This window comes from Phyllobates terribilis, unplaced genomic scaffold, assembly GCF_046119375.1.
Source record: "Phyllobates terribilis strain yellow unplaced genomic scaffold, ASM4611937v1 Scaffold_11__3_contigs__length_659146591, whole genome shotgun sequence".
Lineage (NCBI taxonomy): Eukaryota > Metazoa > Chordata > Amphibia > Anura > Dendrobatidae > Phyllobates > Phyllobates terribilis.
The window spans coordinates 581,402,334-581,421,535 of NW_027362771.1; the positions used below are offsets into that span (position 1 = coordinate 581,402,334).

The 19,202-nt window shown below is 48.8% G+C and overlaps 2 protein-coding genes across 2 annotated transcripts in view; one reads left to right on the forward strand and one right to left on the reverse strand.

The window, feature by feature from the left end:
- The window catches only part of TSPAN16 (tetraspanin 16), an 85,640-nt gene that overhangs the window by 63,584 nt on the left and 2,854 nt on the right, over nucleotides 1-19,202 (forward strand). Inside the window, 1 exon segment of the mRNA XM_073654235.1 lies at nucleotides 18,973-19,107. Coding sequence (XP_073510336.1) covers nucleotides 18,973-19,107 — 135 coding nt within the window.
- On the reverse strand, nucleotides 11,448-14,732 carry LOC141166978 (uncharacterized). The gene is made up of 3 exons (XM_073654234.1): nucleotides 14,096-14,732; nucleotides 13,603-13,663; nucleotides 11,448-13,521 (listed from the first exon to the last, which is right to left on the reverse strand). Exons 1-3 carry the CDS (start codon nucleotides 14,582-14,584, stop codon nucleotides 12,386-12,388), a joined length of 1,686 nt encoding a protein of 561 aa, XP_073510335.1. The 5' UTR covers nucleotides 14,585-14,732; the 3' UTR covers nucleotides 11,448-12,385.

Here is a 19,202-nt window from a genome sequence, read left to right on the forward strand (position 1 = left end):
CTCAGTCACCTCCAAAGAGAGTCCCTGCAGGTGTTTAGCCAAATCCAGAACCGACACCATGATGGAACAGAAAAAAAAATCTTTCCTTAGAGCATTTGCTGGGCTGGACTTACTGTTATGTTCTGCTACCAGAGCTAAGGAAAGAGAGGAGATCTGTCCCTACGATAGAACTCAGCTTAATCCCTACGATGTAACAGGGGACCTGATCCTGCGATCAGACCTGCTAAAGTCCTAAGCTAGTCTGTACGGAGACCTATAGATGTGGGGAAGGAATCCCTACAAGTACTAAGGACTGGGAGGAAAATGGGACACCTCCTAACAGAAATAGTAGCAGACAGACGAACAAACAAAATATATAGAACATAGAGGTCCGTAGACCAAGCAAACTAACAGAGTTAGATACAGAGCACAGGCTAGCTAGAAAGTAGTTAAACAATGAAGTCCAGCAAAGCCAAAAGGGCGGAGCAGGATTAAATAGGCCAAAAAGGTCATGTGACCAGCAAAGGAAAAAAAACTAAGAACAAGGTTCTAACAATATGCTTCCACATCCCACTCCCGCTGGTATATACTCCCCCATCCTGGTATTTGCTTCCACATCCTGCTCCCCGTTCCTAGTATAGGCCCCCCCCATTTTGATATATGCTCCCTCCATTCTGGTATCCCATCCTGGTATATGCTCCCCCATCCTGGTAATTGTTTCCACATCCTGCTCCCTCATCCTGGCATATGCTCCCTCATCCTGGTATGTGCTCCCCCCATCCTGCTGGTATATGCTCCCTCATCCTGGTCCCCCATCCTGGTATATGCTCCCCCCATCCTGGTATATGCGCCCCCATCCTGGCATTTGCGCCCCCATTCTGGTTATCAATCCTGGTATATGCTCCCCCATTCTGGTTTATAAGCCCCTATCCTGCTCACCCATCCTGGTCTATTCACCCCCATCCTAGTATATGCTCCCCCATCCTGGTATATCCTCCCTCGGCCTGGTACCCCATCCTGGTCTATGCTCCCCACCCATCCTGGCATTTGCTCCCACATCCAGGTCCCCCAATCCTGGTATTTGCTCCCCCATCCTATTTCATGCTCCCCACCTCATCCTGGTTTTTGCCCCCCCCCCATCCAGGTCCTCGATCCTGGCATTTGCTCCCACATCCAGCTCCCACATCTTGGAATTTGCTCCCATCATTCTGGTCCCCCAATCCTGGTATTTGCTCCCACATCCAGGTCCCCCAATCCTGGTATTTGCTCCCACATCCAGGTTCCCCATTCTGGTATTTGCTCCCCCATCCTGTCCCCCCCATCCTGGTTTATGCTCTCCTCCACCCATCCTGGATTATACGCCGCCCCCCCTTCCCCATCCTGGATTATGCCCCCCCTTCCGCATCCTGGATTATGCCCCCCTTCCCCATCCTGGATTATGCCCCCCTTCCCCATCCTGGATTATGCTCCCCCCTTCTCCTTCCTGGATTATGCTCCCCCCTCCCCATCCTGAATTATGCCCCCCCCCCTCCCCATCCTGAATTATGCCCCCCCCTCCCCATCCTGGATTATGCTGCACCCCCCCATCCTGGATTATCCTCTCGCTCTCCCAAGCTGGTATATGCTCCCTCATCCTGATCCCTCATCCTGGTATTTGCTCCCACATCCTGGTCCCCCATCCTGGTCTATGCTCTCACATCCTGCTGCCCCCATCCTGGTCTATGCTCCCCCCATCCTTGTCCTCAATCCTGGAATTTGCTCCCACATCCAGGTCCCCCAAAATGGTATATCCTCCCACATCCTGGTATTTGCTCCCCCATCCTGATCTATTCTCTCCCATCCTGGTATATGCTCCCCCATCCTAGTATTTGCTCCCACATTTAGGTCCCCTACCCTGCTATATGCTCGACATTCAGGTCCCCCATCCTGGTATATGCACCCTTATCTTGGTATTTGCTTCCACATCCTGCTCTTCCATCCTGGTATATGCTCCCCCATTCTGGTATATGCTCCACCATCCTGTTCCCCCATCCTGGTATATGCTCCACCATGCTGGTATATACTCCCCCATCCTGGTATTTGTGCCCCTATCCTGTTCTATGCTCCCCCATGCTGGTATATGCTCCCCAATCCTGGTATTTGCTTCCACATCCTGCTCCCCCATCCTGGTATTTGTGCCCCTATCATGCTCCCCCATCCTGGTATTTGCTCCCACATCCTAGTATTTGCTTCCACATCCTGCTCCCCCATCCTGGTATATGCTCTTCCATCCTAGTATTTGCTTCCACATCCTGCTCCCCCCATCTTAGTCCCCCATTCTGGTATGTGCTCCCCCCATACTGGTATATACTCCCTCATCCTGATCCCCCATCCTGGTATATACTCCCCCTATCCTGGTATATGCTCCTCCATCTTGGTATTTGCTTCCACATCCTGCTCCCCCATCCTGGTCTATGGTCCCACATCCTGGTCCCCCATGCTGGTATATGCTCCCACATCCTTGTATTTGCTTCCACATCCCGCTCCCCCATCCCGGTATATGCTCCCCCCCCATCCTGGTATCTGCTTCCACATTGTGGTCCCCATCCTGGTATATGCTCCCTCCATTCTGGTATCCCATTTTGGTATATGCTCCCCCCATCCTGGTATATATCCCCCCATCCTGGTCCCCCATTCTGGTATGTGCTCCCCCCATACTGGTATATGCTCCCTCATCCTGATCCCCCCCCCATCCTGGTATATGCTCCCACATCCTGGTATATGCGCCCCTATCCTGCTCCACCATCCTGGTCTATTCGCCCCCATCCTGGTCCCCTATCCTAGTATATGCTCCCCCATCCTGGTATATCCTCCCTCAGCCTTGTCCCCCATCCTGGTCAATGCTCCCTCCATCCTGGCCTATGCTCCCTCATCCTGGTACCCCAGCCTGGTATTTGCTCTCCCATCCTTTTATTTGCTCCCCTATTCTGGTATTTGCTCCCCCCATCCTGATCTATGCTCCCCCCATCCTTGTCCCCCATCCTGGTATATGCACCCCCATCTTGGTATTTGCTTCCACATCCTGCTCCCCCACCCTGGTACTTGCTTCCATATCCTGGTATATGTTCCCCCCCCCATCCTGGTATATGCTCACACATCCTGCTCCCCCCATCCTGGTCTATGCTCCCCCCATCCTTGTCCCCAATCCTGGTGTTTGCTCCCACATCCAGGTCCCCCATCCTGGTATATGCTCCACCATCCAGGTCCCCCATTCTGGTCTATGCTCCCTCCATCCTTGTCCCCCATCCTGGTATATGCTCCCACATCCTGGTATTTGCTCCCCCATCCTGGTATATGCTCCCACATCCAGGTCCCCCATCCTGGTATATGCTTCCACATTCTGCTCCCCCATATGGGTATATGCTCCACCATCCTGGTCCCCCATTCTGGTATATGCTCCCCCCATCCTGGTATCCCATCCTGGTATATGCTCCCACATCCTGGTATTTGTGCCCCTATCCTGCTCCCCCATCCTGGTCTATGCTCCCCTAATCCTGGTCTATGCTCCCCCATTCTGGTATATACTCCCCCATCCTGGTATTTGCTTCCACATCATGCTCCCCCATCCTGGTCCCCCATCCTGGTATATGCTCCCACATCCTGGTATTTGCTTCCACATCCTGCACCCCCATCCTGGTATTTACTTCCACATCCTGCTCCCCCATCTTGGTATATGCTCTTCCATCCTAGTATTTGCTTCTACATCCTGCTGCCCCATCCTGGTATTTGCTTCCACATCCTGCTCCCCCCATCCTGGTATCTGCTCCCCCCATCCTGGTATCTGCTCCCCCCATCCTGGTCCCCCATCTTGGTATATGCTCCCACATCCTGCTCCCCCATCCTGGTATATGCTCCCACATCCTGCTCCCCTATCCTGGTATATGCTCCCACATCCCGGTCCCCCATGCTGGTATATGCTCCCACATCCTGGTATATGCTTCCACATTCTGCTCCTCCATCCTGATAAATGCTTCCACATCCTGCTCCCCCATCCTGCTATATGTCCCCCTATTTTGGTATATGCTCCCCCCATCCTGGTATATGCTCCCTCATCGTGGTCCCCCATTCTGATATATGCGCCCCTATCCTGCTCCCCCTTCCTGGTCTATGCTCCCCCATCCTGGTTCCCCATGCTGGTATATGCTCCCCCATCCTGGTATTTGCTTCCACATCCTGCGCCACCATCCTGGTATATGCTCCCACATCCTGGTCCCCCATGCTGGTATATGCTTCCACATTCCGCTCCTCCATCCTGATAAATGCTCCTCCCCATCCTGGTCCCCCATTCTTGTATGCATATGCTCCCCCGCCATCCAGGTCCCCCATCCTTGTATTTGCTCCCACATCCTGGTATTTGCTCCCATATCCTGGTCCCCCAATCCTGGTATTTGCTCCCACAATCCTGGTATTTGCTCCCCCATCCAGGTATATGCCCCACCCCCCATCTTGGATTATGCTCCACCTCCCCTCCTGGATTATGCTCCACCCCCCCCATCCTGGATTATGCTCCACCTCCCCCCCATCCTGGATTATGCTCCACCTCTCCCCCCATCCTGGATTATGCTCCACCCCCCCCATCCTGGATTATGCTCCACCTCCCCCCCATCCTGGATTATGCTCCACCTCCCCCTCCCCCATCCTTGATTATGCTCCACCTCCCCCCATCCTTGATTATGCTCCACCCCCCCCCCATCCTGGATTATGCTCCACCCCCCCCCATCCTGGATTATGCTCCACCTCCCCCCATCCTGGATTATGCTCCACTCCCCACCCCCCCTCATCCTGGATTATGCTTCACGCCCCCCATCCTGGATTATGCTTTCCCATCCTGGTATATGCTCCCTCATCCTGATCCCCCAGCCTGATCTATGCTCCCACCATCCTGGTATTTACTCCCACATCCTGGTATATGCTCCCACATCCTGCTCCCCCTATTCTGGTATATGCTCCCCCCATCCTTGTCCCCAATCCTGGTATTTGCTCCCACATCCAGGTTCCCAATCCTGGTATATGCTTCCACATCCAGGTCCCCCATCCTGGTATATGCTCCCACATCCTGGTCCCCCATCCTGGTATTTGCTCCCCCATCAAGGTCCCCCATCCTGGTATTTCCTCTTTCATCCTGGTATATGCTCCCCCATCCTGGCTTATGCTCCCCCATCCTTGTCCCCCATCCTGGTATTTGCTCCCACATTCAGGTCCCCTATCCTGGTATATGCTCCCACATTCAGGTCCCCCATCCTGGTATATGCTTCCACATCCTGCTCTCCCATCCTAGTATTTGCTTCCACATCCTGGTATATGCTCCCCCATCCTGGTATTTGTGCACCTATCCTGCTCCCCCATCCCGGTCTATGCTCCCCCATTCTGGTATATGCCACCCATCCTGGTATTTGCTTCCACATCATGCTCCCCCATCCTGGTATATGCTCCGACTTCCTGGTATTTGCTTCCACATCCTGCTCCCTCCATCCTGGTATTTACTTCCACATCCTGCTCCCTCCATCCTGGTATTTGCTTCCACATCCTGCTCCCCCCATCCTGGTATCTGCTCCCCCCATTCTGGTATCTGCTCCCCCCATCCTGGTATATGCTTCCACATCCTGCTCCCCCATCCTTGTATATGCTCCCTCATCCTGGTATATGCTCCCACATCCTGGTCCCACATGCTGGTATATGCTCCCACATCCTGGTATATGCTTCCACATTCCACTCCTCCATCCTAATAAATGCCCCCCCCCCCCATCCTGGTCCCCCATTCTAGTATGTATATGCCCCCCCCCCCCCATCCTGGTCCCCCATCCGGGTATATGCTCCCCTCATCTTGGTCCCCCATCCTGGTATATGCTCCCTCCATTCTGGTATCCCATCCTGTTATATGCTCCCCCCATCCTGGTATATGCTCCCCTATTCTGGTTTCAGATCCTGGTATATGCTCCCCCATCCTGATATATGCGCCCCTATCCTGCTCCCCCCATCCTGGTCCCCCATGCTGGTATATGCTCCCCCATCCTGGTATTTGCTTCCACATCCTGCTCCCCCATCTTGGTATATGCTCTTCCATCCTAGTATTTGCTTCCACATCCTGCTCCCCCACCCTGGTATTTGCTTCCACATCCTGCTCCACCATCCTGGTAAATGCTCCTCCATCTTGGTATATGCTTCCACATCCTGCTCCACCATCCTGGTATATGCTTCCACATCCTGGTCCCCCATGCTGGTATATGCTCCCACATCCTGGTATATGCTTCCACATCCCACTCCTCCATCCTGGTATATGCACCCCCCCATCCTGGTGCCCCATTCTGGCATGTATATGCCCTCCCCCATCCGGGTATTTGCTTCCACATCCTGCTCCTCCATCCTGGTATATGCCCCCATTTTGGTATATGCTCCCCCATCCTGTTATATGCTCCCCCCATCCTGGTATATGCTCCCTTATGCTGGTCCCCCATCCTAGTATATGCTCCCCCCCATCTTGTTCCCCCATCCTGGTATGTGCTCCCCCATTCTGGTTTCAGATCCTGGTATATGCCTCCCCATCCTGGTCTATTCGCCCCCATCCTGGTCCCCCATCCTAGTATATGCTTCACCATCCTGGTATATCCTCTCTCAGCCTGGTCCCCCATCCTGGTCTAGGCTTCCCCCCCCCCCATCCTGGTCTAGGCTCCCCCCCCCCATCCTGGTCTAGGCTCCCCCCCCCCCCATCCTGGTCTAGGCTCCCCCCCCCCCCATCCTGGTCTAGGCTCCCCCCCCCCCCATCCTGGTCTAGGCTCCCCCCCCCCCATCCTGGTCTAGGCTCCCCCCCGCCATCCTGGTCTAGGCTCCCCCCCCCATCCTGGTATTTGCTCCCACATCCAGGCCCCCCCCCATCCTGGAATTTGCTCCCACATCCAGGTCCCACATCCTGGTATTTGCTCCCACATCCAGGTATTTGCTCCCATCATCCTGGTCCCCCAATCCTGGTATTAGCTCCCACATCCAGGTCCATCAATCCTGGTGCCCTCCCACATTCTGGAATTTGCTCCCCCATCCTGGTCTATGCTTCCATCATCCTGGTATTTGCTCCCACATCCAGGTCCCTCAATCCTGGTATTTGGCCCCCCATCCTGGTATTTGCTCCCACATTATGGAATTTTCTCCCCCATCCTGGTCTATGCTCCCATCATCCTGGTTCCCCCAATCCTGGTATTTGCTCCCCCATTCAGGTATTTGCTCCCCCACCCCAGCCTGGTTTATGCTCCCCTCCCCCATCTATCCTGGATTACGCTCTTCCCCTCCCCATCTTGGATTACGCCCCCCCTCCCGGATTATGACCCACCCCCCCATCCTGGATTATGCTCTCTCCACCCATCCTGGATTATGCTCTCCCATCCTGGTATATGCTCCCCCATCCTGTTATTTGCACCCTGGTTCTGGTCCCCCATCCTGGTATATGCGCCTCCATCCTAGTATATGCACTCCCATCCTGCTCCTCCATCCTGGTATTTGCTTCCATCTCTTGCTTCCCCATCCTGGTATATGCTCCCCCCCCCCATCCTGGTATCCCATCCTGGTATATGCTCCCTCATCCTGGTATTTGCTTCCATCTCTTGCTCCCCCCCCCCTGGTATCCCATCCTGGTTTATGCTCCCCCCATCCTGTTTTTTTTTTGTTTTTTTTTTAAACTATCTTTTTATTTGGTTTTTGAAAACAACATCATCAAAATGTTTACACAATACAAATAAACTGATCTGAACGTACATTGTAAAATAATAACATAACATACAGGACTGAATAATGCATTGAAATATATCCAGACAACTAGCAAAGTATACCAAAGTCAAAGCTTGGTTATATTATCAGGATGATCTAGCCAAGCTCTCCAATTTACCATAAATGTAGGCATCTTATTTTTTTTTTATATGCTTTCCCCCCCATCCTGGTTTATGCACCCCCTTCCAGGTCCCCCATCCTGGTATATGCTCCCCCATCCTGGTTTATGCCCCCCCCCCATCCTGGTATTTGCTCGCACATCCAGGTCCCCCCATCCTGGTATTTGCTCGCACATCCAGGTCCCCCCATCCTGGTATTTGCTCGCACATCCAGGTCCCCCCATCCTGGTATTTGCTCGCACATCCAGGTCCCCCCATCCTGGTATTTGCTCGCACATCCAGGTCCCCCCATCCTGGTATTTGCTCGCACATCCAGGTCCCCCCATCCTGGTATTTGCTCCCACATCCAGGTCCCCCCATCCTGGTATTTGCTCCCACATCCAGGTCCCCCAGCCTGGTATTTGCTTCCCACCCCCCAGCCTGGTATTTGCTCCCTCCCCATCCAGGTCCCCCATCCTTGTTTATGCTCCCCCATCCTGGTCTCCATCTTGGTATATGCTCCCATATCCAGGTCCCCCATCACAGGTATTTTCTCTGACATCCAGGTCCCCCATCCTGGCTTATGCTCCCCCATCCTGGTACTTCCTCCCCCATTCTTGTCCCCCATCACAGGTCTTTGCTCCGACATCCAGGTCCCCCATCATGGTATATGCTCCCCCATCCTGGTATTTGTGCCCTTATTCTGGTCCCCGATCCTCATATATGCTCCCCCACTCTGGTCTCTGCTCCCCCATCCTGCTTCCTCATCTTGGTATATGCTCCCTCTTCCTGGTATATGCTTCCCCACTCTGATATATGCATCCATCCATAAATAAAAATAAAACCAAAGCACTCCTACTCACCTTTTCATCGCTCCCCTGCAGCGCGTCGCATGGGTTATTTTACTAAAATGCATAGTGCAGTATCCATCGCCATTTTATTGAAGACAAATGTGCAGTGTATTCAACAAAACTGCTCCGGAGTACCAGCATGCGCATTCCACGTTGTCCGACGCCATTTTGGTGCCACTGCACATTTGTCTTCACTAAAATGGCACCTGATATCGCGCTATGTGCAGGTGCGGATTCCGGCGCCACACTCCTCCCCCGGCCTCTGGCTCGAACAGAGGCGCCACACTTCTGCCCGGGTAGGTATGTGCTTATGGCGCCAGAGATCACGGTATGAGATCAGTGGCTAAAAAATACCGCGATTTCCGGCGCCACACTCCTCATCACTGTCTGGGATGTGGATGTTTCGTTCTGTCTGCGCCTAGACTGCACAGGCACATTGCGCGTGCACAGTCTATAGAGGCTTCGGACAGAAGAACACATCCCTGATTATATTATACTAGATATTGAGCCCATTCTACGACCGGGTGATGAGCATTTTTATTGGTATTTGTGCTGCCCCCATCCTGGTATTTGTGCTCCCCAATCCTGTTCCTCCATCCTGTCATGTGCTTCCCTCATCCCCCAATCCTGGTATGTATGGCACCCCTCATCCCCCAATCCTGGTATGTATGGCACCCCTCATTCCCCAATCCTGGTATGCATGGTCCCCCTCATTCCCGAATCCTGGGATGTATGGCACCCCTCAATCCTGGGATGCATGGTACCCCTCAATCCTGGGATGCATGGTACCCCGCATCCCTCATCCTGGTATGTATGGTACCCCTCATCCTGGTATGCATGGCACCCCATCCTTCATCCTGGTATGCATGGCACCCCGCATCCCTATTCGGTATGTATGGTACCCCTCAATCCTGGTATGCATGGCACCCTTCATCCCTCAATCCTGGTATGCATGGTACCCCTCACCCCTCAATCCTGGTATGCATGGTACCCCTCAATCCTGGTATGTATGGCACCCCTCACCCCTGGTATGTATGGCACCCCTCAACCCTTTCACGGTGCACACATACAGAAGAAAAAAAAAAAAACCACACTTATACTCACCTTTCTTCCCTGTGCTCCAGCGCTGCAGTGTCCTGTTCTGCCGAAGGCCAGGTAAGTATGTCGCCGGAGTACGTGCGTGCCCATACCGCGCTGTACGGCGCCATTTTGCTGAAGACTCACTGCAAATGATAGCGTTATGCACATGTGCTGACTCAGACGCCTTCACTCCTGCCCCAGTCTCCGGCGAGAAGAGAGGCCTCGCGGCAATGCTCCTCCCGGCCATTACACTGAGTAAAATGATACCTTTGATGATGAAATCCATCCAGTGGTTCTTTGATAATCTTTAGTTTCAGTTCTACCATAATGATATGCTTGTGGTCTGATGCTCTGCTCCTGTATTCCTATCTCTGGCCTCTGACAGGTCACTGTGCTTTCAGTCACCTGCCTACTATTTTAAATATTGCCTGTGTAATTTCTCTGCCCATTTGAAATTTACATATCCCAAAATGGCGGCCAGACGCCCACGCAGTAGCATCATTCAGTTGCCAAGCGATACTACTGCGCACGCGCCATCTTGATTCTGGAGAGAAAAAAATGTGTTTGTAGCAATATGGCACCATGCATGCGCAGTAGCATCTCAGCAATCGAGACATGCTACTGTGCACGTGCGGGCGGCAGGAGCCATATTGCCGCAGGCGAGTTTCTTTTACCCGCAGCAAAATGGCGCTCGCGCGTGTGCAGTATCATCTATCGCTTGCTGATGCTACTGCGCGGGCGCCATTTTGCTACAGGATAAAGAAACTTGCCTGCAGCAAGATGGCGCCCGCAAGTGCGCAGTAGCATGTCTCGATTGCTGAAATGCTATTGCACATGCGCGGTGCCATATGGCTGCACCCACATTTTTCCAAAAGCAAGATGGCGCCCACACGTGCGCAGTAGCATCTCCCGGCAACCAAAAAATGCTAATGTGCGGGTGTCGGGCGGCCATTTTGGGATATGTAAATTTCAAATGGGCAGAGAAATTACACAGGCAATATTTAAAATAGTAGGCAGGTGACTGAAAGCACAGTGACCTATCAGAGGTCAGAGATAGGAATACATGAATACAGAAGCAGAGCACGAGCATATCATTATGGCAGAACTGAAACTAAAGATTATAAAAGAACCACTGGATGGATTTCATCAACAAAGGTATCATTTTATTCAGTGTAACTGCGCCCACCTGACAGTGTATGTAGTTTACAAAGCACAATCCTGCTGACAGGTGCGCTTTAAATACAGGAGGTTTTTTTGGGAAAAAAGAAAAATCATATCACTAATACAAGTAAATTAAACTAAAATTTCATGATTGTCTTAAAGGGGAACCATATCTTTTAATGTGTGCTTGCTATTTACTTACACTTCCTTAGTCCAAGATATGTCTTGGCAGCTGCTCCAGTAATTGTTTATAGGCTGCAGTCATGACGTCATGTTCACAGCGCTGCACCAGCCAATCACGGAGCTCAATGGCTCTCCCGATCTAGATGGTATAAGCCGCTGAGCTTGGTGATTGGTTGCACCGCTGTCGACATGAGGTCAACACAGCATTCAATCATCAAAGACCAGGACAATACAGGAGGCCCAACGCTGGACTCCAGAAGGGTTAATAAAGTGCGGTTAATTTTTTAAGAATGAACTGATCTTGAAGGCAAAAGGGGTCAACCCGTTTAATACAAAACAGAAATCTAGTGCAAATCAATATTATTACTGCACCACAGTATACATACTGTAAATTACAATGTCAATGCCTGTAGGGTAAAAAGGTTAAAGAACAAAACTTATTGAAAAATGCAATCTACAGCTTTAAAGGGATTTTCCACTAATCAAACAATCCCTTCTGAATTTCTGTTTCTTCCAAGTTAAATAATAACCGCTATACTCCCCTCCAGTGCCAGCGGCGTTGCAGTGGTGTTGGCATTGGCTCTCCCAGAAATCACGTGACATTATGTCGCGATTATTGCGGCCAATTCTCGCTGGCTTCACTCTTCTCTTCTGTAAGGTAATTTACATCCGGGGGAAGTGAGAGCTGCGGCTGCCCTCTCATTTCCTCTGGATGACTTGATTGGTCCTAAGGAGAGATGAGTGAAGCCAGCGACAATTGGCCACAGTGATTGCGTGACATAATGTCACACAAGCCCCGGGAGCGTCAGTGTGGACATCGCTGCAACTGCTCCTGCACTGGAGGGGAGTATAGCTGTTATTCTATTTCTGTGGGGAAACCTAGGGATTCAGAAGGTTTTGTTCGACTAGTGGAAAATCCCCTTTAAACCAAAGACACCACAGTCAGTCACCATGGTAAGCACTTGATCACATATTTTTGTTTTTTTACTGAATTTTTAAACTAGAAATTCTCCAACTCCATCATCAAAACTCATGGTTTTTCTACACTTTATGCTCCAAAAACAAAATAAAAAAAAAATCAGTGTGAACACATCCTCAAAAAATAAAAGTACAGATACATTCATCATCATAAATCTGAATCTGAGGCATTTTGCTGACTACTTTTTTTTCAGTGTCCGATTCGGACTGGCGCTCCACTAGAGAGGGTTTCCTTTTTGTAGGATGACTCCTCTACCTTCCCTAACTCTTTCTCTCCATCTCCTCCTCAGTTTCTGACTCTGCTAGGACATGGCGACTATTTTCTGGAACACTCAGCTCTGCTTCGCTATTTGCTTTCTTTTTGGCTGGCCTTTGGTCCGTGCTCCTCTCACCCTCAGATTTACGACTGGTTTTATGTTTTTTCCTTCTCTTAATCTGCACGGTCTCATTATTTTCACTGGTGGACACTGAAGAAGGAGACGAAGACCCCTCTGATGAATCACTAATATCGCTGTGAGGCTCCGGCCTTCTAAGTACCGACCCTGACAGCAGCGCCTCCTCCTCCAGGTCCTCTGCCACCTCTAGCAGGTCCTCATTACACCAGGCATCAGGGTAATTCCTATAAGGGCGACCATACAGACAACACAAATTACACCTCCTGTTCCGGCACGCGGCTTTTGCATGCCCGACCTCCCCACAAAGGCCGCACTTTACCACGGAGTAGGCGCAGGCGCTTGCCAGGTGACCAGTCCGACCACACTTATAGCACTCCCTCGGCTGACCCGCGTAGAAACAAATACCCTTTTCTCTACCAATATAAAAGGAAACGGGCAGATGATGGGTGACATTTTTACTCTGATGAAGTTTAACCAGGACCCTCCACCCTCCGGTCCAGATACCGTCCGCATCCCTGTCCTTGGTCAGATCTGACATGAGGTCACAATGTCTCTGCAGCCAGATGACAATGTACTGAGGGGGCACAGCTTCATTCCAGAATATTATGGTCACGTTTACTGTATCCGGCTTAGAAATGGGTATAAATCTGAACTTGTTCCAACCATCCATATCCCGAAACTTGAAGAAGTTGGCCCAGAAATGGCGAAGCTCAGACCTAACCTTAAAGCTGACATCGTAGCCTTGCCGGTCTGGGAGGTTTATCACCGCCAGGACGTTGGTGGATAGGAAGCCCATCTGGTTGCACAGGAGCTCTCTGATTACAAACTTCCGGTCAGGCAGCTCTTTCTTGGGTCCACGGTGTCTAAACCGTACGACATTCCTCCTCTTTAAGGCCGGGCCGGTATAACTGCTATCTGATGACAAAGGTGATCCATGGCTCCAGGCATTTCCAGAAGAACCACCACCGGTGCCGATCTCCTGGGTCGCCACTCTTCCCGTAACTAAAGGGGGGAAATCCTGTAAATTGGAGTGTACTGCCCCCTCCTCACAATCAACCTCTGTATTAATCTCTCTGTACTTACCAGCCGGATATTCCCGCACGCCAGAGGTCACTTTGTCCCGCACGCCAGAGGCCACGTTGTCCTGCACAATTATAACGTGTGAGCTATGATATGCTCTTGCACCATTACCTTAAAGGAGTTGTCCACTACTTTCACATTGATGCCCTATCTGTAGGATAGGGCATCAATGTATGATCAGCCGGGGTCCAGCACACGGCACCCCCGCCGATCAGCTGTTATCGGGGCTGGCGGTGGCGGCTGCCGGCTGGAAGTCCTTACCTGCGGTGTTTGGCCGTCAAGTTGTAGTGGCCGCCGCTTGTTACTGCACATCCGCCTCCCATTCAATTGAATGGGAGGCGGATGTGCAGACCCCCTTGCCGGCCACTACAACTTGAGGGCCAAGCACCGCAGGTAAATAATAGCTCATCGGCGGGGGTGCCTACGGATAGGGCATCAATGTGAAAGTAGTGGACAACCCCTTTAAGAGTGCACAGTTTTGCTCAAAAGTACTTACTGCTGGGACTTGTGGTGCCACATCAGAATCTACCGCTGATCTCTGCTGTTGCTGCAGCGCTGGTCTTGCATAGGACTGCTGGGTGCCCTTTACCAGATGGTCTCTCACAGTTACAGCTGTGTCTCCGCTTGTTTCTGGCACAAGTCTCTGCGGCTCCTGGCTTACTGCTGGGGGGTCAGAAAGTCCAGGTTGGGGGTCAGGTCCCAGTGTTTCTCCAGGGACTGCACTGGTGGCACCATGAGGCCTCTCAGATGGTTCTCCCTTGATCTCCTTCACCATCTTTACAGCTTTCTGGTTGCTCCCAGATTGCATGTGGTCTCCAAATCCCAGGTCGGTGTGCTCCTCCTCCATGGCCTGCTTCTCCAGAGCCGTCCTCCTCTGCTGGCATGGGGGAGGGGGACACTGATCACCTGCAGCTGGACTCACCAGACTTTTCTGTTTTGCTACAACAGCTTCATTCTTTACTGCAATCCGTTTTCCGTCCATCATTCCTGGGAGCTGCTGCCATAACTTTCCTTCTGTCCTTCCATAAAGACTTTTCACGGCCAGTGTCTGAGTCTTGGAGTTAGTTGGCAGTGTAGGCCATGGAGGATGGTCCTGGCTGGAGGAGCTTCCCCGCCCAGGGTGACCCCCTCCCTGAGCTTCTGTACAAACACAAAGCCTCACAGCAGGGACTGATCAGAAGATTCAGCTATGTCAAAGCACAAAGGCCCATACCAGCTCCAGATTGGGGTCTCTATTACTTATATTACCCTGCCTGCAGATAATCAAGATTTACTACTACCTATATTTCCAATGATACCGCTATATAAAACTAAATAATAATATTGTAATATAACAAATATCACCAGCATATACAGTAGTGATATTACCACCATACAGTGACCATATAATGGTAATATAAGGTCTACACGGCTGCTCTGCAGACCATGTACTGTATGCACTGTGCATGTTCTCACTAGTTGTGCTCGCTCATTGTTGTCATTCATTTTCCATTTTCTTTTCCATTCGGCCCAGACTGCTATGACCACTTCTTCCATCCATAACTCGTCCCTGCAAAATGTAACACCGAGACCACTTTGGCTCACAGCTTTTCCAGCCCCCTCCTCACATTCCCCACCTCTACACATACCATGTAGTGCTAAAACCAGTGACCTAGACAGTAATAATACTCCTCTGTGCCCTGTATAGTCGTTATAGCACCCTCCTATTATGTCCCACACAATAACAGTACCCCCTACACAGTAATGTTACCTCTGTACTTCCCCATAGTAAAAATGCTCCCCTGCGCCCCCTAACAGTTATACAGCACCCTATAGAAAAAGTGCCTCCTGATAATAATTCCCTTTGACCCTTTATAATAATAATGACCCCAAACGTCCTTATAATAACAATCACCTCCTGTGTTTTTTTATAATAATAATTAACGTCACCTGTGCTCTCCCTATAATGATTATGATCCCCCATTGTGCCGCCTTATAATAATGACCCCCAGTGCCTTTTTATTGTAATAATGCAGGGACATACATAAACACAAGGCCTCATAGGAAAAGTCATATAGGCGCAGTAACAGAAGACATACACAGTTATTTTGCCCCTACTTAAGCCTCTTAGTGTTCTCACCCACTATGACACCACTTCCATGGCCTCCATGGAGTATGACACCCCTATACAAAATGATGTTCCCACATCCAGGCTCCACCTACACAGCATCATTGCCCCACAACCTCCACACAGTAAGATGGTCTTCACAGTTCCACACACAGAATGATGGTCTCCCAACAGCTCCCCAAACAGTATGATGGTCACCGCTGCCCTCAACAGAGTATGATGGTTACCACAGACCCCCCCCCCCCCACAGTATGATGCTCACCACAGCTCCCCACAAAGTATGATGGTCCCCCAACAACATGGTGGTCTCCACAGCACCACACAAAGTATGATGATTTCCCCATAGTCCCCCCACACAATATGATGGTCCCCCCACACAATATGATGGCCTCCCACAGACCCAATACAGTAGGATGGTCCCCCACACAGTATGATGGTCACCCACAGCTCCAATACAGTGTGATTCTCCCCATCAGCCTTAATAGAGTATGATATTCCCTCCACAGAGACCCATATAGTATGATGACCCCCTCACACAGTATGATGTTCCGCATCAGCCCCCATATAGTATGATGGGTACCCCACAGCTCCCATATAGTATGATGTCACCCTACAACCCTCATATAGTATGTTCCTCCACAGCCCCCATATATTGTGATATCCCCCTACAGCCCCCATATAGCATGATGTGCCCCCATATAGTATGATGATCCCCCTACAACGTCCATATAGTATGATGGTCCCCCACAGCCAAAAAAAATTCCAATTCCAATGGCCAGTCCGGCCCTGCCTCATGGGTAGGGGGCAGTATTATAGTTGTTATATTTTTTTTACGTAGGAAGCCGTATTATAGAAGTTATATTCTTGTACATGGGGCAGTATTATAGTAGTTATATTCTTGTACATCGGAGCAGTATTATAGTAGTTATATTCTTGTACATAGGGGGCAGTATTATAGTAGTTATATTCTTGTACATAGGGGGCAGTATTATAGTAGTTATATTCTTGTACATATGGGCAGTATTATAGTAGTTATATTCTTGCACATAGGGGGCAGTATTATAGTAGTTATATTCTTGTACATAGGGGCAGTATTATAGTAGTTATATTCTTGTACATAGGGGGCAGTATTATAGTAGTTATTTTCTTGTACATAGGAGCAGTATTATAGTAGTTATATTCTTGTATATAGGGGCAGTATTATAGAAGTTATATTCTTGTACATTGGAGCAGTATTATAGTAGTTATATTCTTGTACGTAGAAAGCAGTATTATAGCAGTTATATTGTTGTACATAGGGAGCAGTATTATAGTAGTTATATTCTTGTACATAGGGGCAGTATTATAGTAGCTATATTCTTGCACATAGGAGCGGTATTATAGTAGTTATATTCTTGTACATAAGGGGCAGTATTATAGTAGTTATATTCTTGTACATAGGGGGCAGTATTATAGTAGTTATATTCTTGTACATATGGGCAGTATTATAGTAGTTATATTCTTGCACATAGGGGGCAGTATTATAGTAGTTATATTCTTGTACATAGGGGCAGTATTATAGTAGTTATATTCTTGTACATAGGGGGCAGTATTATAGTAGTTATTTTCTTGTACATAGGAGCAGTATTATAGTAGTTATATTCTTGTATATAGGGGCAGTATTATAGAAGTTATATTCTTGTACATTGGAGCAGTATTATAGTAGTTATATTCTTGTACGTAGAAAGCAGTATTATAGCAGTTATATTGTTGTACATAGGGAGCAGTATTATAGTAGTTATATTCTTGTACATAGGGGCAGTATTATAGTAGCTATATTCTTGCACATAGGAGCAGTATTATAGTAGTTATATTCTTGTACATAAGGGGCAGTATTATAGTAGTTATATTCTTGTAGATAGGAGCAGTATTAGGCTGTGTGCCCACGTAGCGTTTTTCAAGCGTATATGCTGCGGAATTTCCGCAGCGTAAACGCTTGTGAAACTCTATGTAATCCGCCCCCCATGGTACCCAAGGGGATTCCGCAAGTTTAATGCCCATGCTGCGGATTTTTCCGCAGCAATTTTGATGCGCAGAAAAATCCGCAGCATGTCAATTCATTTTGCAAGTGGAATTGCCTTTGCAATGCAAGAAAAAATGCAAGGCAATTCCGCATGTGGAAATCGCGCGATAAACGCACGATAAACGCGTGTGGAATTCCGCATGCGTTTATCCGGGAGAGGACATGCAGAAATGAAGCAGACATTTTCTGCTTCATTTCCGCAGCGTGGGCACATAGCCTCATAGTAGTTATATTCTTGTACATAGGGGGCAGTATTATAGTAGTTATATTCTTGTACATAGGGGGCAGTATTATAGTAGTTATATTCTTGTACATAGGGGCAGTATTATTGTAGTTATATTCGTGTACATAGGGGCAGTATTATAGTAGTTATATTCTTGTACATAGGGAGCAGTATTATAGTAGTTATATTCTTGTACATAGGGAGCAGTATTATAGTAGTTATATTCTTGTACATAGGGGCAGTATTATAGTAATTATATTCTTGTACATAGGGGGCAGTATTATAGTAGTTATATTCTTGTACATAGGGGCAGTATTATAGTAGTTATATTCTTGTACATAGGGGACAGTATTATAGTAGTTATATTCTGGTACATAGGGGGCAGTATTATAGTAGTTATATTCCTGTATATATGAGCAGTATTATAGTAGTTATATTCTTGTACATAGGGAGCAGTATTCTAGTAGTTATATTCTTGTACATAGGGGGCATTATTATAGTAGTCTTGTACATAGGGGGCAGTATTATAGTAGTTATATTCTGGTACATAGGGGGCAGTATTCTAGTAGTTATATTCCTGTATATATGAGCAGTATTCTAGTAGTTATATTCTTGTACATCGGAGCAGTATTATAGTAGTTATATTCTTGTACATAGGGGGCAGTATTATAGTAGTTATATTCCTGTATATAGGAGCAGTATTATAGTAGTTATATTCTGGTACATAGGGGGCAGTATTATAGTAGTTATATTCTGGGACATAGGGGGCAGTATTATAGTAGTTATATTCTGGGACATAGGGGGCAGTATTATAGTAGTTTTATTCTTGTACATAGGAAGTAGTATTAAAGTTATATTTTTTATATAAGACGCAGTGCCTACTTTAATTTTTCTTTTAAAAATCAAAAAATGAACCCTGAGCTCTAATTAGTTATCAGCATCATCAGAGAATAATATTTTGAGTTTTGTTGTTTTTTTCAGCTCAAATGCTGTGGATTTCATGGTTATGAAGATTTCAACAACTCCACCTACTACCGAGTTCACCAGGAATACCCTCCGGTGTGCTGCTCCTACGTCAGCCCCTGCCAGCGTTACAATATCAGCTCTGATGTGAAGGTAGAAGATTCCAATTCTTGTTTTCTGTAATTTATAGCAGAAATAGTATCCAGGAGTGTTACTAAATGCTGTATATGTGGGTATAGTGCCTCTAT

Excerpts from the sequence above, each read along its gene's own strand:
- LOC141166978 (XM_073654234.1), bottom strand. The coding sequence starts at position 14,584 with ATGATGGACGGAAAACGGATTGCAGTAAAGAATGAAGCTGTTGTAGCA. Across the intron at positions 13,664-14,095 it reads TGGCACCACAAGTCCCAGCA|GACAACGTGGCCTCTGGCGT; the intron begins GTAAGTACTTTT and ends ATAATTGTGCAG. Across the intron at positions 13,522-13,602 it reads CGTGCGGGAATATCCGGCTG|TTACGGGAAGAGTGGCGACC; the intron begins GTAAGTACAGAG and ends TCCCCCCTTTAG.